The 25,273-nt window shown below is 30.8% G+C and overlaps 2 protein-coding genes across 4 annotated transcripts in view; one reads left to right on the top strand and one right to left on the bottom strand.

Moving 5' to 3' along the window:
* Positions 1-25,273, top strand: part of LOC130675215 (UNC93-like protein) — a 206,175-nt gene that overhangs the window by 9,920 nt on the left and 170,982 nt on the right. The gene's annotated exons all lie outside the window — the stretch shown is intronic.
* The window catches only part of LOC130675212 (metabotropic glutamate receptor 2-like), a 132,291-nt gene that overhangs the window by 19,215 nt on the left and 87,803 nt on the right, over positions 1-25,273 (bottom strand). For all 3 annotated transcript variants that reach the window (XM_057480762.1, XM_057480761.1, XM_057480763.1), the window contains exon 3: positions 4,498-4,668. In XM_057480762.1, coding sequence (XP_057336745.1) covers positions 4,498-4,668 — 171 coding nt within the window. The remainder of the gene's footprint in view (positions 1-4,497; positions 4,669-25,273) is intronic.

Below are 25,273 nucleotides of genomic sequence, written 5' to 3'. Positions count from 1 at the left end.
TTTTTATACGGCCAATATTTTCACCGTAATTCCAAAATTAAGATTCATAATGAATGATTCAAATTTTTGATAATTATGGAAATCTTAATTTTGAAATCACGACTTTATTTTTAGTCCCAAGAAAAAATAATAAGAGACATTTTTTTTATAAAATTAAATTTCCTACAACTTTTGCTTGAAAAATTTTTCTATACGACCAACATTTTTTCTGTAATATCAAAAATTTGACAAATTTTATCAATTTTCCTATTAATTTAAATTTGAATTTTTAAAATATCACAGAATAAAAAAAAAAATTGTGTGGAGTAAAATTTTACAAGTGTGCAATTAATTTAAGAAAAAAAATTATAACTGAATCGTATTAATGCCGCGAAATTCAAATTTTATAAAAAATTTAAAAATGTATTTAATGTTTTTTTTTTTTTTTTTTTTTTTTTCTGTTACTCGTAATTAAAATTATTAACAGACACGAATTTATGTCAAGACTTTAACGGCGTGCTATATTTTTTATTAAGTCATCATTTCAAATTAAGAGATAAGTAAATAACGATAACATTTAGCAAGAAAATTAAAAAAAAAAAAGTAACCCTCAATTCTTATTATCCGTCTAATTATCAAAGTTTTAATAAATTTCATCCAGCGACGCAGAGTAATTAAATTAAACTATAGATTACTTAATTAATCGATTAATCGTTATCTTCTGTTTACACTTGAAGATAAAAAATAATTAAAGCAACGTTTGTTATTACCAAAGTTTGATAGACTGATATATTTTACTTTTAATTTAAATTTTTTAAATTTAACCGCGGTTTTTTCTCTTATATAAGTTTTTATAAGTTATTTGACTATAAAGTAAGTAAAGGCAGGAGACAAAAAGTTAAATAAAAACATCTAACAAGTATATAAGAGCGGATAGATAAAGAAAATGCAAAAATAAAGACACTAGTGAATGTTTTTTTTTTCTACTTAAATATTTAAATTGTCGGTGCTGTAGTTTTTTGAGTTTAAAGTGCACAGATAGAACTATAGACTATATATATATGTATATATATATATTGTAATTTGAGTAATTTTTCTCTTTACTCATCCGCTACTTTCAGTTTATGTATGACGATACTTGATAGTTACCCACGCGGTTTACTTATAAAAGTTTAATTAAAAAATATATTACGTCTCTATTCCATTTAATTATTTATATATAATATTTAATTTGAAAAATGTTATATATTTATTCAACTCAACTTTTATATAAGTTAAATACTTTTAAATTAAATTAACTTTAAATAAATGAACATTAGGCAAAATAATATTACATGGAAGAAAAAGTTTTTTAGACTTTGTTATAAAATTTAATAAATTTCGCGGGGTTTAAATTAATTTAAGTGTAGAGTTTTATTAGGAGACTGGACTTTGTAGAGGGAGAAGAATAATTGAGAGGAAAAATTTTTCTAAAATACTCAGGTAGCCCTCGGGGCACTGCAGTGCATATATATATTAATAAAAAAAATTTGACATTTAAATTCTGCAATCCACAGAGACTTTATATATATTAAATATATAAGGGTAGAAAAAAATAAATGCTCAGTAGCATTTTAAGTTTTTTTTGCGGAAATTAAATTTTTACTTTTGAAAATTATTTTTTAACGTGAGGATTTTTTAAATTTTACCTTAAATTTGAATCAAATGTTTTATTTTAAGAAATTTTTGACTTGAAAAAAAAAAATCTGATAAATTTTGAATCTTATAAGATTTAGGTATCTGTTAAATTTTGAAAAAACTAGATTTTTCAAAAAAAAAATATTTTGAAAAATTGCACCTATAGTTTATTAAATTTTCTACATGTGTATATTTTTTTTTTTTTTTTTTTGTAATTTATTTGTTAAAAAAAAAATTCGTAAATTCGTAACCGTCTGCTAACTTCAGGATCGTTTTTATGATACTGAAATTAGCCGAGTTATAATAAATTTTGGATTTTAAAAACGACAAATTTGAAAATTGCACCCATACTTTTTCAAATTTTCAACAGGTGCATATTTTTAGATTTTTTTTTTTATGTTAAATTTTTGAAAAAAAAAATCCGAAAATTGTTAATTATCTGCGAACTTCCGAATTATGATTTTTGTTATTAAATTTTTTTTTTTTTGTTTAGATAAAATTCGAATTATTTTTCACAACTGTAAGATTTTTTTTTCTTTAATTTTCCAAGTCAAAAAATTTGAAACATTTATTTTTTAATGGAACTATTGATTTCCAAAATTCCAAAAAATTCAATAAATTTTTGCTCTAAAGAGAACTAGTGACATCTAAATTTTGAAAAAACTAGATTTTTTATGATACTGAAATTAACCGGTCTAATAAATTTTGGATTTTTTTTACAAACGACAAGTTTGAAAAAAAAAAAATATTTCAGAAAATTGCACCAATACTTTTTCAAATTTTCTACAGGTGCATATTTTTATATTTTTTTTTTTTTTATATTAAATTGTTGAAAAAAAAAAATCCAAAAATTATTAATTATCTGCGAACTTCCGGATTATGATTTTTGTTATTAAATTTTTTTTTTTGTTTAGATAAAATTCGAATTATTTTTTACAACCGTAAGATTTTTTTTTCTTCAATTTTCCAAGTAGAAAAATTTGAAACATTTATTTTTCAATGGAACTATTTCCAAAATTCCAAAAAATCCAATGAACTTTTACTCTAGAGAACTAGTGACATCTACAATTTAAAAAAAACTCTACTTATGTTATTGAATTTTTTTTTCACATACTCAAAAGTTCGAGTAATTTTTTTTTTATCATAAACTTTTTTTTCATCGTCTCCAGAAAAACTTGAAAAAAAAAAGATTTGATTGAAAAGATACACAAAGCATAGCAGAATAATACAACTGGGGTGTGAAAAATGTGAATGACATACGTGAGATAAATAAGATTAGTTCTGTGCTGTAAATTTGATTATAAAAGCTGAGTTGTTGTGTGTGAGATGAAATGCTGGAAGCATGACATCAGGAAACTGGTGTGCGAATTTTATAAGTAATGGAGTAGAGGTTGACTATTCTACTCTTTAGTCGGCAGTCTTTACTTTCGTCTAGTACAAGAGTACCAGAGTACGAGGGAACGGGAGTACTAGAACAAGTCTCTAGACGTTAAATATTCACTGGATTATAATGGAACACTTGGCAGTTGTTAGTGTTGGTTCTGTCTAAATATATAGACAATAATATAGATGTTGGTGGATATAAATGGAACGGAATAGAAGGATTTCGCGATGGCCGCTGGTTTACTAGAGTACATATTTAAAGAGAGAAGAAGAGTTAGTGGATTAAAATCATTTGCATTTTGCTAGTTTAACATTTGTACTCGCTTAAATTGTTTAAATATCGTTTCGTTCCGACACTTGTATCACTTTATCACTACTCGTTCATTAACTCCCACGCTCGGTGCATACATGCATATATTCCGTGTACTTTTACCTGATACTGCAATTCTGCTACTTTTTTATTTTTTTTTATTTTTTGCAAACTAGTTTTACTCTTTGATTTTTAATTACTATTCGATATCTAGCTTTAGTGGGCGGAAAAGTCTTGGAATTATAATTTTCTACGTCGGTTTCACTTTATGTAGGTCGACTACATACATTTGTGATTAATCGTTATTTTATTACTGACTCATCTACTCTTTTTTTCATTTTATTATTATTATTATTATTATTTTTTTTCGCGTTATTTATATTTAGATTAATAATGACTGGGAGAGAAAGCTCATTATAGCAGAGACTGGGGCACGACGGGATACCTGAGCGAGTAATTAATTCTTGAAGCTCGTGAGCAGCAACTACAATTTTTTTTCCGCGTTTCAAAAAAATTTCATAGAAAAATTTTTTTTGTAACCCATTTGACCCTCAGTTTTATTGCTAAAAAATTTTTAGGGTCATATCCTGGTCACCGCTCAGTTTAATTAATTTTTCGAAAGAATATGAGCAAAAAAAAATTCATAAAAATAATTTTTTTTGTGACTCATTTTACCCTGAGTTTTATTGCTAAAAAATTCTGATAATTTAAAAAAAAATTATTGATAAAAAATAATTTTTTTCTACCAAATTTTTGAGGCCCATTTAGTCCTGGAAATTTTTTTTAAAATGATAGAAAAATTTTTTTACAAAATTTTTAGGGTCGTATCCCGGTCACCGCTCGGTTTAATTAATTTTTCAAAAGAATATGAGCAAAAAAAATTTTTTGTGACCCGTTTTACCCTAAGTTTTATTGCTGAAAAATTCTGATAATTTAAAAAACAATTATTTTTTTCTACCAAATTTTTGAGGCCCATTTAGTTCTGGAAATTTTTTGTAAAATGATAGAAAAATTTTTTTACAAAATTTCTAGGGTCGTATCCGGTCACCGCTCAGTTTACTTAATTTCCGTTGTCTGTTTTTGAAAATAATATGAGAGCAAAAAAAAGTATTTGATGTTTTGATCACTAAAAATATATATCAGCTTACTTTGATCCCGTAATTACTTTCTTCGTAAATAATAGAGACATAACTCCAGTTCATAACTTTGATGATATCAACCATGGCCTTTACTTGATAGTGATCGCTTGGTATTGTCCTGGTAAAATATTCGAAACGTTGTTTGTTTGATAGCTCTGGACTGGTCGAAAAAAAAGATACCTGTAATCATAAAAAAAGTTAATTATTTTTTATCTTTCATTCGGAACACTATTTTTAATTTTTCATTGTTTATTATCGTGGTTATCGTAAACATCCATTTTTATACAATAACCCGTATGCTGTTTCCGAACGAACCAATATCATGATAGTAAATTTCAGTCTGCTAATAAAAATATTTTTTTATCAATAAACTATACATTTTTATTTGCACATTTCAAATAAACAGATAAATCCGACATTATTAGAATTTTAATGTCTTTTTAAATAATTTATTATTTGTCTTTAAAAAAAAAAATTTCAAATTAAAAGGCGGGTAATTTAAAAAATAAAAAATTAATAGTTTTTATTGACTCAAGTTTTTGAGTTCGCGGATCGTAATTTTAATAGGTCAAAAATATGAAAAATAAAAAAATGCACATGTAGAAAATTCAAAAAACTAAAGGTCCAATTTTTTCAAATATTTTTTTTTCATAATTTGTCTTCAAAAAAAAAAAAAAACAAAAAATTATTAGACCGGCAGACCGGTATCATAATTTTTTTTCACTGAATTAAAAAAAAAAATTTTGGCGCCAAAAATTTTAACTTGACATAAGAAATTTTATATGATCCTGAGTTAAAAATTTTTGAATTTTTTTTTAAACGAATCGATTCCAAAAAAATTAAAATTAAAAAAATGCACATGTAGAAAATTTAAAAAAACTATAGGTGCAATTTTTTCAAATACTTTTTTTTTAATGATTTATTGCTTAAAAAAATCCAAAAAATATCAGATGTCGGCCAACTTCCGTTTCATCATATCCCTCATTTATGAAATTTTTCAGGAGACAATAAAAATATTTCACGATCGGCAAAGAAAATTATTTGTAATATGATTACATTGGCATAACCTACAAATTTATTTTCATATTTTTTATAAAATACAGGAATTTGTAGTGAATAAATAATTTTGAATTACATGCTGTATGAAGAGTAAAAAATTATGCATAATTACCTTCTTACTAGCGTTAATTACTTCCTTAAAATTAACTTAAAATTGAAAATGTTAAGCGTGACTGAACTTATGCGAATGAGGAATATATCCCAAGTGGCCAAATGTTAACTTTTTTGTATCGAAAAAGTTAACAAAAAAAATGTTAACATTTATTTGGCGACGTAAAAAGGCAAATTTTTTTCAACAAATATCACTACTAATGTCCAGCAAAATGTTAACTTTTTTCTGTCTCAAAAAGATAACTTTTTGGTGACAAATTGTTAACTATTTATTGACATTTTTCAACTTTTTGTTAACAAATCGGCAACAAATTGGCAACAAATTGATGGAAAAAAGTTGACTTTAATTAACAAATTTTTGTTATTTTATAGTTGATTTAATGTTAACAATTTTAAGGATCATTAGAGGTTAGGGGTAGTATAAACCGCGGGAAATTTAAAAATTTACAAATAAACAAACACAAATTCTAAAAATATTCGATCATGACAACTTTTTGTTACCATTTTGATAACATTTAGAAATAGCAAAAAGTTGACTTCAAATAGGTAACTAAAAGCTAACAAAAAGCTAAGCTGGCCACTTGGGTATACGACATATTAGAATGACGCGAAAGTCTGCGTGTGGGATACGACATATTATTTATTTAAAAATACTAAATAAACAATTTGACCTCTAAAATTTTGACATAAGCTGCACATTGTTACAATGATTACATTTTTCAAGAAAAGTGAGAATCTCAAATTTTGTGAGGTACGACGTATTCGAATGGCAGTATCGATATACAATTTATATGAGGGATGGGTAAAATGAACATATAAAAAATATTTTTTATAAATTAGTCGAATAAATCAGCCAGCGGTTCACAAATAATTCCAAAAAATAAAATTAATTTTCAAATAACTCGTAAATTATGAAACTGATCATTCACATGGCGCACAAAATTTATTTAATTCAAATCTGATAATCTTCGAATCCGCAATAAAATTTTGAATCGCGAATTCCATCAGGGCAAATTTCTAAAAAATTGTTTTTTTTTCTAATCTCGTTAAAAAAAATTTTTACTGAGGTCAAAAATATAATGGCGAAGAATATTCTCAAATATGTTCGACATAATTTCGAGCTCTTCTACTTGTAAAAAAAAAAAAATAATTTCTAGTCGACTCAGTATTAACATTCTCATGTAAAATTTATTCTGACTACAGCTTGTGAATTTTTCAAATTTTTATAATTAAAATTCAAATGTTTTTGAACATAAATAGCAAAAAAAAATTTTTTACGTTATGTTATTCGCAAAGTTGGGTATTGGCAAAAAAAAAATTAATATAAATTTTCTCAGATCAGAAAAAAAGTTTTCAAATTTTTTTTTTGCTGTCATTAAATATCGTTTCGTTAGTTTTTGTATATTTTCGTCGAATATCCTTGTATTTTATTAATATTCATATCATGTAGTATAAATAAATTTAATCATATTTATTATCATGGTAGACTAGACAGTATTTAATAAAATTTTAATAATATTTCAAGCTCTGTTAGACAAATTAATTAAAACAAAATTTTTTAATTATCAGCCATCGATTTTCATAAATCTCCAGTTCAAATTTAATATAAAAAACTCGCGATTTTCATACATGTATAGTATATATTGAAGATAATATATATTATAATACGTGTAAGTACCCATGAGATTAATCCCAAATATTATCCCGCGTTAAATTTATTTGCGGTAGGGAATCTTTTAATTTATCGATACTATGTGTGATGAATAAATTTAATTTCTCCTTAATGCTTTTAAAATAATATTTTATTTATCGACTTACAATCTTTGATAGACTCATAAATATTTATCTGATAAAAAAAAACTCGGCTATTACTCCAGTAGTTTATACCCCAGAGAAAAAATGATTTTTTCTTCATTGTTATTTTTCATTTTTTTTAATAAACAAGAAGATATATAAGTATAGATATATATATATTGATGATAAATATCGTCAGACAATATGGAGTTGACGTATGGTAATGCCAGATGTAAAAATAACTTAAATTTATGATCGTCGGATAAAAATGTAGAGAACATTAATTTAATTTGGGAATTGGCGCGAAAACAATTGTGGTCGTAAAAAGTTTAACCGAGTAGACGTGCGAATAGTACTTAGAGTTGTACAAAAAATGATGCATGTTTCAGTGTAGATATATGTTGGTGTTAAAAGTATAGGCTGTAGGATCAATATTTAAGGAAGGAAATTAATAGTGACGTAAATGATGATTTCAAATATTTAGTGGCGTGTGTTTGCGTCCGCCGTGGAAATTTCTTATGCAACTTGATCGGCAGTTAAGATAGGATGCTACTGTTGTTATTATTATTATGATAATGTAATAGAGAAGTTATCTATAGAGTGTAGTTGGGTGTAATGTCAAGACCTAGATCATATGCTTCGATATACCCTTGTCTTGGATAGCTTTTAACTTTACGACTGCCAAAACTTGCCAACTGGTCTCATGCACTTGCTGGTTATCACTCATTAAGTCATTACAGGCAGCTTGTAATACTTCTTTTAACATCTTTTTGAATTGTTTTGAATATCGATTTTGAGTAAAGAATACAAATATATACCCGAGTCAAAAAACAAACTCGGATTTAAGGCTCAAAGTTCTGAGGTTTTCGAGGATCAGTTTAGAATTTTAAGATTGACCATGGTATAGAAAGTTATCTTGGTTGAGGCCTCAAAGTAATAGTTACGACCCATTTTACCACTTTGAGGACTGAACTGGAATAACATAATCTGGATTAGAGCCTCAAAATACTCAAAACATACAGGAATAATTTTATACGCATTTGAACCTCAAAAGTCTCATTCGATGTTTTCTCTCCCCTCCCTTTTCTATCTAAAATTTTTCAGGGTCCGAACTATAACTTTTCATTCTTTGAGGATTTTGAGGTCAGTTATAATTCAAAATTTAGACCTCATAGTTCTCAGTGAGGATTTTGAGTACTAGAGTTACTTTTTGAGCGGCAAATAAAACATTAAAAGAATTGAGACTTCTGAGGACTAAACTAGAATTTGATTTTTGACTCGCGTAAGTATATACCCGGGTATAAATATCTGGTCAAAATAGGGCCGAAAAGATTGAGCCCGGCCGAAATTATACAATTTTATTCCAAAATGCCTAATTTTGGCCGAAATTACGATAAAGGCTTAGAATTTGAATGGAAAAGGTCGAAAGTTGGCCAAAAACACACACAGAAAAAAAGGATTTCTTGGCACAAGAATTTTTTACTCGCCCCAGGAAAATTTTTTCCCAGCCCAAGAAATTTTTTGTATTATGAATTGAAAACATAAATTTTCTTACGGGGAGAATTAATTTTCTCAGAGCAAGAAAAAACTTTTTGAGTCAATAAATTTTTTCTCGTCCCAAGAAAATTTTTGTGTTCAATTTATAATACAAAAAAATTCTTGCGCCCAGAAATTATTTTTTTCTGTGCACCAAAATTTTATTATTCTCAAAAAGCAGGCCGAAAATTTCCCGATAACTTAAGTCGGCATAAATTTGACCATAGTATTTTTTCTTTAGGTCTAGTTCTCGGCCAAATTTTGGCCTTATGTTCACTACTTTGATTTTTTGCCGCCACTTTTCGGCCGAAAAAAAAATTTTTTCATTTTTTTGGCTCGAAATTTTTTACCTGGGTATAAATGTAGAATCAGACTTCCTGGAGCCTAATTATTTTCTACAATCGCAGGACCCCAAAAAAAAATTCCTCAGAAAATGATATATAATTGCACTAGTTTTGAAAATTTCAAAAGTTTTATTTCTCAAATTCTTCTTAAAAAATCTAAACACCAATAAACCCCGACCTATTGCTTTTTCAAAGCCATGCAACTTAAATTCCTCGCAGTAAAATCAACTCCAAGTACATAAATAAACCGTCCACTTTGCGTCTATTCCGAATGTTCTACTCTACCCAGAGTAAGAGATACAAAATTTCAAATTTATCATTCACATAAATTTTATCATTTTACCATAAACTTTTGCCATTATTACCGTTGCTCTGCTTCTACCGCCACTACTACACTACTATCACTAAAATACCAACAATATCAATATAATAATATCACTAGCAGATGTTCAATATTTCCTACAACAAACTTGAGAGTCGTATCGTAAATTTTCAATAAAACACAATGCCCTTTTCAACGTCTTTCCATGTCCTAAAACTTGAAGTTAAATTGCCAATCGGTTTCCGCGGCCGCACAAAACAAGGTTATGCTGTGAATGAGAAAGGGACCGGCTGAGCCCAGGAATACTACACCATATATGTATATATATATATATGAACACTATTGCTATCATTTTCGTCCTCTTGGTCGTCGTAGTTGTCGTTAAATTCACGTCTTTCCACATCCTTGCTCAACCAAACGATCGAGTGAATGGAGTAACCGCATAACGTGATACACTATAACCATGTGTATCGTATTTCCTATGATATATATGCACCAACAACCACTGAACACATAATTTATATAACATTACACTACTATATATTAGCTGCCGTAATACTTAACTGTCATATATGTATATAAATTTTTTCATAATCGGAAAACGATTTACTAAATCTTCGGCACCGTCAGTACTTAAATTTATACGACCAAATAAAATTAAGTGTTATTTATTTTATTTGGATATAAAATAAACAAACGAAGATATTTTTTATGTCTACTTTCCCATGCTTAAATTGCTTCTATAAATAAACAAAGCGTTGTAACTAAAAAAAAATCTATTGGTTGATTCAACATTTAAACGTCTGAAGCATTGATTTCGTGTTATAGCCACCATCTGTTTCCGCTCTCACGAATCACGACCTGTTCTGATACTACTGTCTGAACAAACATCATTTTTTTCACTGGAAATTTTTTTTTGCGTTCTTTTAATTTTTACGTGGAGATTTTTTTATAATAGAATGCAGTTAAAAATTTTGGTTCTTCAGTTTTTATAATTCTTTGTATTTGTTTTATCTCTGTTATGTTACACACGTGTGTAATTTTAACTGACAGTTGCGCGAAGTGACAAATAAAAACGTTGAATATTTTTTTATTTGATAAAATTTTATGATACTGGTCAGCCGACGTCCAATAATTTTTGGATTTTTTTTTAAACAATAAATTATTTTAAAAAAAATATTTGAAAAAATTGCACCTATAGTTTATTAAATTTTCTACATGTGCATGTTTTTATTTTTATTTTTTTTTAAATTAAGTCGTTGAAACAAAAATTCGAAAATTTTTAAGTTTGCTAACTTCAGGATCATAGTTAGCTGACATCTAATAATTTTTGGATTTTCTTTTAGACGGTAAATTATAAAAAAAAAAAATTTGAAAAAATTGCACCTGTAGTTTTTTAAATTTTCTACATGTGCATATTTTTATTTTTTTTTTAAATTAAGTCGTTGAAACAAAAATTCGAAAATTTTTAACTGTTTGCTAACTTCAGGATCATAGTTAGCTGACATCCAATAATTTTTGGATTTTCTTTTAGACAGTAAATTATAAAAAAAAAAAATTTGAAAAAATTGCACCTGTAGTTTATTAAATTTTCTACATGTGCATGTTTTTATATTTTTTTAAAATTAAGTCGTTGAAAAAAAAATTCGAAAATTTTTAAAAGTTTGCTAACTTCAGGATCATAGTTAGCTGACATCTAATAATTTTTGGATTTTCTTTTAGGAGGAAAATTATAAAAAAAAAAATTTGAAAAAATTGCACCTGTAGTTTATTAAATTTTCTACATGTGCATATTTTTATATTTTTTTAAAATTAAGTCGTTGAAAAAAAAATTCGAAAATTTTTAAAAGTTTGCTAACTTCAGGATCATAGTTAGCTGACATCTAATAATTTTTGGATTTTATTTTAGACGGAAAATTATAAAAAAAAAAAATTTGAAAAAATTGCACCTATAGTTTATTAAATTTTCTACATGTGCATATTTTTATTTTTTTTTAAAATTAAGTCGTTGAAAAAAAAATTCGAAAATTTTTAACTGTTTGCTAACTTCAGGATCATAGTTAGCTGACATCTAATAATTTTTGGATTTTTTTTAGACAGTAAATTATAAAAAAAAAAAATTTGAAAAAATTGCACCTGTAGTTTATTAAATTTTCTACATGTGCATATTTTTATTTTTATTTTTTTTTCAAATTAAGTCGTTGAAACAAAAATTCGAAAATTTTTTACTGTTTGCTAACTTCAGGATCATAGTTAGCTGACATCTAATAATTTTTGGATTTTCTTTTAGGAGGAAAATTATAAAAAAAAAAATTTGAAAAAATTGCACCTGTAGTTTTTAAAATTTTCTACATGTGCATTTTTTTAGTTTTTGATTTTTTCGTAATTTATTTGTTGAAAAAAAATCCGAAAATTTTTAATGGTCTGATAACTTCAGGATCATTAAAATTTTTTGTTTATTTACATATGACAGATTGTTAAAATAAGAAAAAACTCAAATAAATTCTGGAGGGTAAATTTTTTTCTTGGGTGGACAAATCTCGGAGTCTCGTCCAGATTCGTCTTTTCGACACTGTGACAATTTCTATCCACAGTAGTCCATTATTCTGCCCTTTTTTCGAAATTACGACACACACTGCTACCATTTCTTGTTAGTTTTGACGTATTCTAGCAGGGAAAACTTGAATAAATTCCGGAAAATAAATTTTTCTTTCGAGTGGACGACACTCGGAGTTTCGTCCTGTTGACACTGTGACAATTTCTTTCCACAATAGTCCGTGATTCTGCCCTTTTTCGGAATAACGACACACAATGCTGCCTTTTTTTTTAATTTTGGCGTAGCCCTGAGTCTAGATTTTCCATCGATTTTCTATAAAATTTCTTAGATGACAATTCCGACCAAACACCGACAAGTTTTTTGGAAGAACGCTAGCGCAGAAGTGAATTCCAATAATTATTGATAACACAACATATGAGTAAAATTTCAGTAAACCGTCTATGCAATTTACACTATTAATTTTTCAAAAAAATAATTTAATCCCTCAAATTAAAAAAGAAAATTAACTTAATTATTTTTATATCAATTATTATTTCGTAGCGAAGTTCCATTTGTTTAAACTAAATTATACAAGTAATTCCCATTACAACTTGACTCAGAGGCTTTTTGTTAATTGAACCAGTCATGTGATGCAGATAAATGCCAGATCTACCTTTACTATCTCATACAATTATACATATCTATATATATACATGTATATAGAGTGTAACATGGCTTTATTATCTAGTTTGATATGTTTCTCACGGATGCTTTGTACGTTCGTTCAGCGACATGAGCTGTAGTTGGGGAAGTCGTAGCATCAGCACCAGTACGCTTGTTAATTTATACACCACGTCATGTACACAACTATGTACATATACATATATATGTATATTTATATATATACATGTATATATGGTACTAAAGCTACACAATTGATCATACCGGACGTATAGGTTACTAATAGACAAATATATACTTTGAATCGATCTAGTGGTTACCCGATACCCACTATAATTATATTCGAGAATTAGTATATATCAGTACTGTCTATATGTCTATATGTCAGTGATAGATCTCTGATATTACATAGCATTTAACTCTTATCAAATCGTTGCAGCAATTTGCGTAATTTTGTATGTAGTAACAACAAAGAAAAAAATCGGTCTATCGGTTAACCCTGCGGGCCAGCCCCAAAACTTCCCGCTGTTTTCGATCTCGTTGAGCTCGAAAACATCATTGTGAATACATTTTCGAGCTCTTCGAGCTCGAAAATACTTTTATATGCCATTGTTTTGTAAAAAACCATTTTTGAGCATTTCTTTCTCCCACGATATCTCGCGAACGAACTAACCGATTTTGAAGGTTGAGGCGGCAATCGACGTGTTTCATCAAGTTCTAAAGCTGATAAAATTTTGAAATTGATTTATCCAGTCATTTTTGAGAAATTTCAAAAAAACCAAAAAAAAATTTTTTTTTGAATTCTTTCGTCAACGGTTTCTCTTGAACGAATGAACCGATTTTGATGGTTGATGTGACATTCGACGCGGCTTATAAAGTTTTAGAGCTGATTAGATTTTGGAACCAATTTATCGAGCAAATTAAAAGTTATCCAAATAAAACATTTTTGAAAAAATTGTATTTTTCAAATATCTCCGAACGCACCGTACCGATTAAGCTCAAATTTTTACAGCTCCAAGATATTAACAAGCCGCGTCGAATGACACCTCAAAGATCAAAATCGGTTCATCCGTTCAAGAGTTATGAATATTTACATACATAGGGGAGGGTGGGGCAGAGCGGCCCCCCTAAGCCAATTATTATTTTTTTGTGGCTTTCAACCATATGATCACTTTACTTTTGTCCTATTTCAAACGAATTTATGGACATTTAGCCAAAATTTTGAAAACAATTTTTTTTTTTGTGGGGCAGAGCGGCCCCCCTTCAAAAAGTGATAAAAAAAATTTTTTTTTTCGTTTTTTTTTTTTTTAAATTGTTTTCATCATTAAGAATGTATTTCTTTCTCTTGACAACTATTTTTGGTTTTATATTACTCGAAAAAAATTTTTTAAAGCGTAAAAAATCGTTCACTCTCGATTACCTTAATTACTAATTGTTATTTAATAAAAAAAAAATCAATTCTATGATTTTACTTTATTTCAAAAATTTATCAACTAAAAAAAAAAATTTAATTTTTATAAATTTTTAGTGACCAAAATTGCCTCTTACATAAAGAAACGGCCGAAAAATATGAAAAAATAATTTTTTCGGAAGTTTCGGCTGGTCCATTTTGCCCCAGGTGTCATGCGTAGGGCTAGAAATGTGGAATTATGATAATTTTTTTTTAATTGGACGATAAAAATATTAAAAAATCACTTTTTCAAAATTTTGGGCTTGTCCATTTTGCCCCAAATGTCATGAGTAGGGGTAAAAATGCGCAAACATATCGGATTTATAGTAATTAGTCGAAAAAAAAAAAATTTCAGGGGGGCCGCTCTGCCCCACCCTCCCCTACATACGTACGGACGTACGTACACACATGCATACATTCGGACATCATCGTGAAATTAGTCAGGATAGCTTCCTAGTACCTCAAAACGTCAAAATCTGATAGAAATTCGGTTTTTGCAAATCGGACCAAAAACAATAACTTCCCGAATTTTTAAAAAATTACAATTTTCTTAGCGGGAAGTTGAAAAAAAACAAAAATAATAAATTTTAAAAATTCTGCAGACATAAATTCATTTATTTAAATATTTTTTTAGCGTAGAACAATAAATGCAAGAATAATTAAAGCTAAATATGTTGGCAATTCTGAATATTTATAAAATGAATAAATAAAATTTTAAACATAAGGATTAATGTTTGGTGTCGGTACGGATAAAATAGCGGGATTTATTTTTTTTCGAGGTCTGTTAGTATTTTTTATTAGTTTTAATTTTGTTTGTGTTTAATTTTCATATCTACGTGGTGGAAAAAAATGAGGAGAATAGCGAGTAAACCATTGAAATGAAAAATAATAAATAAAAAAATAAAAACAGTTAACATAAAAAGTAAAAGCGGTAGAAAAAAGAGGAAAAGTCAAAGTAATAAATTTACAATGGTGGCTTATCTTAAGCCGGCAATTTTCGTAGCTCTGTAAAATTCTTTGGGTAACTGTATAAAAGAATGGATGAATGTATACACACATGTATATATATATTACGTATATAAATGTTGATGAGAGTTCACGAGAGCACAATAAAACTACTGATATACATAACATTGTGCGTATATACGCTTATTGCATCTCACAGTTAAATTGAATGCGACTTTTATTTATTTTTTTTATAAAAAATAACAATAAAATTTTTTTTCTGCGTCTATATATAATAAAACTCGGTTAATGTGAATGTTAAATAAATCGGCTAAAATAATTTTTTAAATTTTCGCTCAGAAAACTGAAAATTTTCGAAGAAGAAAATTATCAACTTTCATTAAATTTTCATAAATTGAGTTTTTCGTACGTATCAAGATTTTTTTGAGAACAATGTCCGGTTTGCAATAAAATTTAGGGCATATGAAGAATTAAAAATTAAAATTTTCGAGTCAATCAGTTGTCAAATTTTGAGAAAAAATTTTTTTCGTTTTTGAATAATTCATAATCTAAGAAACGGATTGTATTCAAAATTTATTGAACTCTTCACTCTACTTGCCAACTAAATCTGGTCATTGAAAAATAATCATAAAATAAAATTTTTTTGTCGCTCGTGTTATCGCCCTAGCCGATCCAAATTACGGTAAATTACCGCATTTTGCCGCAAAATACCGTAATTTAATCTAAATTTGCTGTAAATTGCGATAACTTACGGCAGATTACCATAAAATTCCATACTTTACGGTAATTCTTCTGACTACCGTAAATTATGGTGAAGTACCACAATGTCGCTGTCAATTTGCGGTAAGATACCGAATTTTCGTCGTAAAATACCGCAGTAATACCGCAAATTTTACAGCAATTCTTCCGAATACCGTAAATTACGGCAAGCTACTACAATGTTGCGGTAAAATACCGCGATTTTGCTGTAAAATACCGCAGTATTGCCGCAACTTTTGCGGTAATTTGTCTGAATACCGTAAGTTACGGAAAAATTCCGCACTTTTGTTGTAAAATACCGCAGTATTGCCGCAAATTTTACCTTAATTCTTCCGAATACCGTAACTTACGGTACTTTATGGTAATTAACCGTAATTCGGTAAATACCGCGATTTTGCTGTAAAATACCGCAGTATTGCTGCAACTTTTGCGGTAATTCGTCTGAATACCGTAAATTACGGAAAAATGCCGCACTTATGTCGTAAAATACTGCAGTATTACCGGAAAATTTTACAGGAATTCATCCGAATACCGTAAATTACGGTAAAATACTACAATGTTGCGGTAAATTTACGGTAAAATAACTCGGTATTGCCGCAACTTTTGCGGTAATTTGTCTGAATATCGTAAATTACGGAAAAATTCCGCACTTTTGTTGCAAAATACCGCAGTATTGCCGCAAATTTTACCGTAATTTTGCCGAATACCGTAACTTACGGTATTTTACGGTAATTTCCCGTAATTCGGATCTGCCAGGGCAAATTTCGTTTTTTCTAATTAGTCGACTATTTTCTAATTTTTTATCGATAATTTGCCCCCTAAAAAAGTAAAAATTTACAAACACTATTCGTTGTTTCTAACGATACAAAAAAATATTTAAAATATTTAAAATATTAAAGTATTTTTTTTATTTTATCAAGTACTTAAGTTATATTTTTTTTCGCTGCTGTATCTTTCTTATCTCCATTAGATCTTTAAGCTCGAACGCTGATGCCCGTTTTACCAACTCGCGTTTTGCATAGAAATGCGTATGGATGTAATGTACAGCATTAAACGGAATTACTTCTCGGTAGTAAGACTAGAGACATTGGACGGGAGAAAAAGTATAATGTGTGCCAGTGCTACTGATACTCTTCCGACGCTACTGCGCTGACTGCTACATTGCTGCCATACTCGGTTGTTTAAAAAAGCTTCGCGATAATAATAACAATATTCGTTTACATTTGAATAAATTATCGAATTTTCAATTAACTTTTTTTCGATATTTTTTTCCGCTGTCAAAGTAAATCCTTTATTATATTTTTTATTTTTTTGCTTTTTGTTTATCATTCCTATTAACTTTTAACTTCTTATAATTTATTTTTATTATTAATTTAAACAATATACTTTTACATGGATTTAAAAACCTCGAGGTTGATGTACATAAACGTTCGTCCAATTATATATATTGTTATTATATATATATATTATTATATTTCGAGACGAATCTCAAACAATGAGATCTTTGCAAATACAAAATTTACACTGCGATAAATCTTTAGTTTCAACAGAACAATGACAGCAATAATAATAATAATAATAATAATAATAATAATAATAATAATAATAATAATAATAATAATAATAATAATGATAGAGGATTTATTATTAACAAGCTTCTCAAGTAAATAAATATACAAAAGCGGAAAAAAAATCTTTTATTAGAATCTACAGACCAAATATTTGATAAAAGAAAAAAATATAGAAAAGAGTTAAACTGCATAGCAGTTAAAGACTTCCCGCTGTTTCAGAGCTTAATCGGTTTATTGTGTGTACGTTTTCAAGCTTGAATGCAGTTTTATAAAATATTGAGATAGAATTTTCTTATTAATATTCAGTCTTCTTAGCGGGAAATTAAAAAAATTTTTTAGCTTAAAATTTAAAATAGATTATGAATTGAAACAAAAATTTTTTCGCGCCAAAAAATCCTTTTTTTCTGTGGTATGCAAAAAATTTATTGGGGCAGGTAAAAATTTTCTGGGGGCAGGCAAAAATTTTCTTGAGATGAGTCAAAATTTTTTGTACCAAGAAATCCTTTTTTTCTGTGTCATTGTTTTACAAATTCAATATGATATTGAAATTGTATGAAAATGAACGACCACAAGTACACAGTAAAAAATATTGTGTTAAAATTAACACAATCTGTATGTTAAAAACGGTCCACACAATATTTGTGTTATTTTTAAACACAGATTATTTGTGTTGAATTTCAACACAAAATTTGTGATAAAATTTCAATACACAATTCGAGTAATATGAGAAGTAACTTCAACACTTTTTAAATGTTAATGGCGACACAAAAAAAATGTTAACTTTTACATTTTATTTTTGTACCATGAATTATTTTTAGGTTGTCAAAAGTGTCAACAACTATTATTTAACATTGAACTATTTCGTGATAGTAAACATGATCCTAAAGTTAGCAGACAGTTGACAATTTTTGAATTTTTTTATCAACAAATCAATTACGAAAAAAAATAAAAAATAAAAATGTGCGCACGTAGAAAAGTAAAAAAGCCACAGATGCAATTTTTTAAATATTTTTATTTTTTTAAACTATACGAATCATGAACTTTGTCAACTTAATTTTTTTATGTCTAATTGAAAATAAATAAAATCAATGTCACAAAAATAATAACTAACCAAGCAAAACTGATGCTTAATGGCGCTTCCCGCGTGAATAGAAGAAAGACATTTTTTTAACACAATTCAACTGTCGCTTCAACACTTTTTTTGCGTTGATTTTAAAGTAACACTTAATAAATGTTGATAATATCGATTTTTGTACTAGGTAACACTTTTAAAGTGTTGAATAGTAGATCGATTAAAAATTTTAAAGTAACACAGAAAATTGTGTTGATTCTACACAAAATAATCAACACAAAAAATTTAACACAGATACACGGAAAGAAAATTATGGCAGCGGTTCCCATAATTTTGTGAAATTTTTTCCTATACCATCATAGGAATTACGACCATAAATTATGGGAGCGGTTCCTGTAATTATAGGAATGTTTCCCATAATTATAGGAATGGTTCCTATAATTATAGGAATGGTTCCTATAATTTATAGGAATGGTTCCCATAATTTATAATATTATGGGAATAGTTCCCATACTATTATAGGAACCATTCCTATAATATTATGGGAATGGTTCCCATATTATCATGAAAAAATTAATTTAAAGAAGTGTGGTAATCACTTCTACAATACACAGAAATATTATTAAACATAAAAACAAAAATTCAAACATTGAAAAAAAAATCGTATTTGGCAAAAAAACATTAAAATTTTTAACAAGAATTTTTTGTCAGCACAAAACATTCAAGAAAATTCAAATTTTGGGAAATTTCTACACTATTGTGCAAAAAAAAAATTTTATGATATTATAGGGATGGTTCCCATAACATTATGGGAATAGTTCCCATAATATTATAAGAATAGTTCCTATACCAATATGGGAACCATTCCCATATCATTATGGTAACCATTCCGATAATGGTATGGGAACTATTCTCATACTGTTATGGGGATGGTTCCCATAATATATGGGAACCATCCCTATAGTAGTATAGGAACTATTCCCATACCATTATGGGAAACATTCCCATAATGCATAGCAAAACTTCCCATAATTTTCTTTCCGTGTACACAATATTTTTTACTGTGCAGCTTTGACAGCCTTCGGCATAAACTTATGCAGTAGCTCGCGATAATTTTCATGACAAATATCATTAAAATGATTTAAATGCAAAAAAAGGCGTGTCGGACCTTGGCTCAGCTGTAAACTCTGATATTTATGTCGATTGCCTGTTTGAGTTGCAAGAACTGTCCTTGGTACAGAAACTTTAGCCTTATCCGCATCAATCACGAGCTCGGGTTGGGTTGAAACAAAAATTAGATAAAAAATAAAATAAATAAAAAAAAAAGGTATACTCGGATGTAGAAAATGAGAAAAGATAAAAGAAGTATGTTGGGAGACACAGTACAAGCCCCAGATGGAAAAGGCTTTAGATACACCACCACTATGCCACCAACCTGGTCATTATTCTTCATCAACTGCATACACAATTACCACCGGCTCTACATGCAAAGTATATTACATTATAGTATACATCTGACGGGAATTCCGCGATACCAGCAAAGCTAAGAGATTATAATCATAAATATAATCCACAGTCCGCCGATTTCAGTGAATTATTAATTTTTATACCGGAATTGGTCGATTTATGACACCAAGGAGGCTACAGATTAAAAGTTTACCTTCTGATATTATTATCGATTTATGAGACAACTAAAAATATTTCTTTCCCAAATGGACTCGGGCGAAAAATTAAAGTTCTGGTTAAATTTCGAGGTTCCATCGATTAAGGGGGATAGCCACTGAGGATCGAAAAAATAGGTGATTTTCGGGAATTTTTTTGACTGGAATAATAAAGGGATTTGGGGATCGGGTTTTTTTTGTTTTCTAAAGTATACATTGAAGATAATTCTCCTAAATTTTCATTAAAAAATATCATGTTGTTACAAAGTTATAAGCATTTTTGTGGAGCAACAAAAAAATTTCCCCCACCACGGTGTCATCTCTAACTCAAAAACGGATTATCAGAAACAAAAAAACCAAACGGCGTAATCTGTATGCATGTGGTTATCGTTGCACATAGGGGATTTTGAAAATTTGGATTTGAAAAAAAATGGCGACATATTAAAAATTTTTTTGTTATTTTTTCTCATTTTTTTGGATTCAAACAGCCCTAAAAAATCGTAAAAATCAAAATTTTCAAAATCCCCTACGTGCAACTTTAGCTACTGAATAGACGAATACGGCAAAAAAAAAAGTTGCGAATCGGTTGATATTTATGCAAATTACAGATGCCACCAGTTCAAAAAAAGTAGTTTCGAGAAAAATGCGTTTAAAGTTTTTAGTCGATGCAGCGGTCAGTTGACGCGCTGTCACAAAAATGACTATAACTTGAAAAATATTCGGAATTTTCATATAAAGCTTAGATACATATTTTTGAACATATACACTTTGATTTAATAAAAAAAAAAAAATTTTTTTTTTTTGAAATTTCACAGTGGCTATCCCCCTTAAAGCTCCGGTCACTGATTTAAAACCTCGATTTCGGGGTCCTGTCGATATTTTCTTAAAATTTACTCTCTGTAAGCGTAAAAGGACCATAAGGTAGATGGCGTTTCATGAACTAGTGATTTCTAGACCGGAATAAATTGAGAACCAGTAGATTTTCTCAGTGAAAGAGGTTCAAAGTCTGGTTACGGATCGATTGTATTCTCCAGTATCCGAAGGAAGTGTAGGATATACACAATCACCCAGACTACGTGCAAAATATATGACATTAGAATGTATACATTTATGACGGCGCACGACAGTCAGATTACCGAGAGATTCAAATCGGAAATATAATACATATTTCATACGTTTTCTATTACATATATTTCCGAGTAAGATCATAATCCTATTACATCATATTACAATTCTTTGACAGCTACTCCATTTTTTTTTTTTTTTTTTTTAATATTTATTTAAAAAATTTAACATCGATATTAAATTTAGTGCAAATATTTTCTCGCGCCTGGGGAGAAAAATCAGTTATTTAGTGACATTTATTGAGCGCTTAATAAATTGAGCAAAGAATGAAAATGTGTCGAAGGCAGACGTGAAAATTATCGATGTAATTACACGACTATTTGAGAAGTATAATAAAATAATGCAATTTACGGTTAAAGTAAATGGAATAAACAGTTTAATGTACGGGGTTTGTATTACCTATGGAATAATGAGGGTGGCTGCGCTATCAGATATTTGCAACCTGTATAAATTAATCGTGATACGTGGGATCGTAAACCATCTCATTATCTATGCAAATACACGCGTGCTCACAGCGGCCCACAAACTCGAGCCTAAATTCAAACCCGGATTTGCTGTACTCCCTTCTGTGTATTGTTTCAAAGTGCAAGGGTGTGTGTGGGTGTGAATAACACCTAAAACTCATTGACGACGTGTCATCTTTGTGTCGACTTGTGCGTTCTAATTTATAATACTAATAATAATAATCTTGCTACGTACAATTCGAGTTGTGAATTTGGAAACAAATTTCGAGGAAATTTTACCGAAAGTTTTAGATTTTTCTTAAATGTCCGCGTTTTCAAAATTAATGGAAGTTTTTCAGTTTTCGGGAGTATTTGAAATTTTTTTCTTGAAATTTTCTGGAAGTATTAAAAACTAAGAAGACCATTTCGGAAAATTTGAGCCGAAATATTAAAAATTTTTTCAAATTTTCTGAAATATATCGGTCATCAATCAGTCATCACGATGGAAAGTCTATAGGAAGTGTCTGGGAAATGTCTGGGAAGTGTCTGGGAAGTGTCCGGAAATGTCTAGGAAGTGTCTGGGAAGTGTCTGGGAAATGTCTGGGAAGTGTCTGGGAAGTGTCCGGAAAGTATCTGGGAAGTGTCTGGAAAGTGTCTGGGAAATGTCTAGGAAGTGTCTGGAAAGTGTCTGGGAAATGTCTGGGAAGTGTCTGGAAAGTGTCTGGAAAGTGTCTGGGGAGTGTCTGGAAAGTGTCTGGGAAATGTCTAGGAAGTGTCTGGAAAGTGTCTGGGAAATGTCTGGGAAGTGTCTGGAAAGTGTCTGGGAAATGTCTGGGAAGTGTCTGGAAAGTGTCTGGGAAATGTCTAGGAAGTGTCTGGAAAGTGTCTGGGAAATGTCTGGGGAGTGTCTGGAAAGTGTCTGGGAAATGTCTGGGAAGCGTCTGGAAAGTGTCTGGGAAATGTCTGGGAAGTGTCTGGAAAGTGTCTGGGAAATGTCTAGGAAGTGTCTGGAAAGTGTCTGGGAAATGTCTGGGGAGTGCCTGGAAAGTGTCTGGGAAATGTCTGGGAAGTGTCTGGAAAGTGTCTGGAAAGTGTCTGGGGAGTGTCTGGAAAGTGTCTGGGAAATGTCTAGGAAGTGTCTGGAAAGTGTCTGGGAAATGTCTGGGAAGTGTCTGGAAAGTGTCTGGGAAATGTCTGGGAAGTGTCTGGAAAGTGTCTGGGAAATGTCTAGGAAGTGTCTGGAAAGTGTCTGGGAAATGTCTGGGGAGTGTCTGGAAAGTGTCTGGGAAATGTCTGGGAAGCGTCTGGAAAGTGTCTGGGAAATGTCTGGGAAGTGTCTGGAAAGTGTCTGGGAAATGTCTAGGAAGTGTCTGGAAAGTGTCTGGGAAATGTCTGGGAAGTGTCTGGAAAGTGTCTGGAAAGTGTCTGGGGAGTGTCTGGAAAGTGTCTGGGAAATGTCTAGGAAGTGTCTGGAAAGTGTCTGGGAAATGTCTGGGAAGTGTCTGGAAAGTGTCTGGGAAATGTCTGGGAAGTGTCTGGAAAGTGTCTGGGAAATGTCTAGGAAGTGTCTGGAAAGTGTCTGGGAAATGTCTGGGGAGTGTCTGGAAAGTGTCTGGGAAATGTCTGGGAAGCGTCTGGAAAGTGTCTGGGAAATGTCTGGGAAGTGTCTGGAAAGTGTCTGGGAAATGTCTAGGAAGTGTCTGGAAAGTGTCTGGGAAATGTCTGGGGAGTGTCTGGAAAGTGTCTGGGAAATGTCTGGGGAGTGTCTGGAAAGTGTCTGGGAAATGTCTAGGAAGTGTCTGGAAAGTGTCTGGGAAATGTCTGGGAAGTGTCTGGAAAGTGTCTGGAAAGTGTCTGGGGAGTGTCTGGAAAGTGTCTGGGAAATGTCTAGGAAGTGTCTGGAAAGTGTCTGGGAAATGTCTGGGAAGTGTCTGGAAAGTGTCTGGGAAATGTCTGGGAAGTGTCTGGAAAGTGTCTGGGAAATGTCTAGGAAGTGTCTGGAAAGTGTCTGGGAAATGTCTGGGGAGTGTCTGGAAAGTGTCTGGGAAATGTCTGGGAAGCGTCTGGAAAGTGTCTGGGAAATGTCTGGGAAGTGTCTGGAAAGTGTCTGGGAAATGTCTAGGAAGTGTCTGGAAAGTGTCTGGGAAATGTCTGGGAAGTGTCTGGAAAGTGTCTGGAAAGTGTCTAGGGAGTGTCTGGAAAGTGTCTGGGAAATGTCTAGGAAGTGTCTGGAAAGTGTCTGGGAAATGTCTGGGAAGTGTCTGGAAAGTGTCTGGGAAATGTCTGGGAAGTGTCTGGAAAGTGTCTGGGAAATGTCTAGGAAGTGTCTGGAAAGTGTCTGGGAAATGTCTGGGAAGCGTCTGGAAAGTGTCTGGGAAATGTCTGGGAAGTGTCTGGAAAGTGTCTGGGAAATGTCTAGGAAGTGTCTGGAAAGTGTCTGGGAAATGTCTGGGGAGTGCCGGGAAAGTGTCTGGGAAATGTCTGGGAAGTGTCTGGAAAGTGTCTGGAAAGTGTCTGGGAAATGTCTAGGAAGTGTCTGGAAAGTGTCTGGGAAATGTCTGGGAAGTGTCTGGAAAGTGTCTGGGAAATGTCTGGGGAGTGCCTGGAAAGTGTCTGGGAAATGTCTGGGAAGTGTCTGGAAAGTGTCTGGGGAGTGTCTGGAAAGTGTCTGGGAAATGTCTGGGAAATGTCTAGGAAGTGTCTGGAAAGTGTCTGGGAAATGTCTGGGAAGTGTCTGGGAAGTGTCCGGAAAGTATCTGGGAAGTGTCTGGAAAGTGTCTGGGAAATGTCTGGGAAGTGTCTGGAAAGTGTCTGGGAAATGTCTAGGAAGTGTCTGGAAAGTGTCTGGGAAATGTCTGGGAAGTGTCTGGAAAGTGTCTGGGAAATGTCTGGGGAGTGCCTGGAAAGTGTCTGGGAAATGTCTGGGAAGTGTCTGGAAAGTGTCTGGGGAGTGTCTGGAAAGTGTCTGGGAAATGTCTAGGAAGTGTCTGGAAAGTGTCTGGGAAATGTCTAGGAAGTGTCTGGAAAGTGTCTGGGAAATGTCTAGGAAGTGTCTGGAAAGTGTCTGGGAAATGTCTGGGAAGTGTCTGGGAAGTGTCCGGAAAGTATCTGGGAAGTGTCTGGAAAGTGTCTGGGAAATGTCTGGGAAGTGTCTGGAAAGTGTCTGGAAAGTGTCTGGGGAGTGTCTGGAAAGTGTCTGGGAAATGTCTAGGAAGTGTCTGGAAAGTGTCTGGGAAATGTCTGGGAAGTGTCTGGAAAGTGTCTGGGAAATGTCTGGGAAGTGTCTGGAAAGTGTCTGGGAAATGTCTAGGAAGTGTCTGGAAAGTGTCTGGGAAATGTCTGGGGAGTGTCTGGA

This window comes from Microplitis mediator, chromosome 9 (genome assembly GCF_029852145.1).
Source record: "Microplitis mediator isolate UGA2020A chromosome 9, iyMicMedi2.1, whole genome shotgun sequence".
NCBI lineage: Eukaryota > Metazoa > Arthropoda > Insecta > Hymenoptera > Braconidae > Microplitis > Microplitis mediator.
The sequence above is the reverse complement of the archived record's forward strand: the minus strand, read 5'-3'. Positions and strand labels throughout refer to the sequence as shown.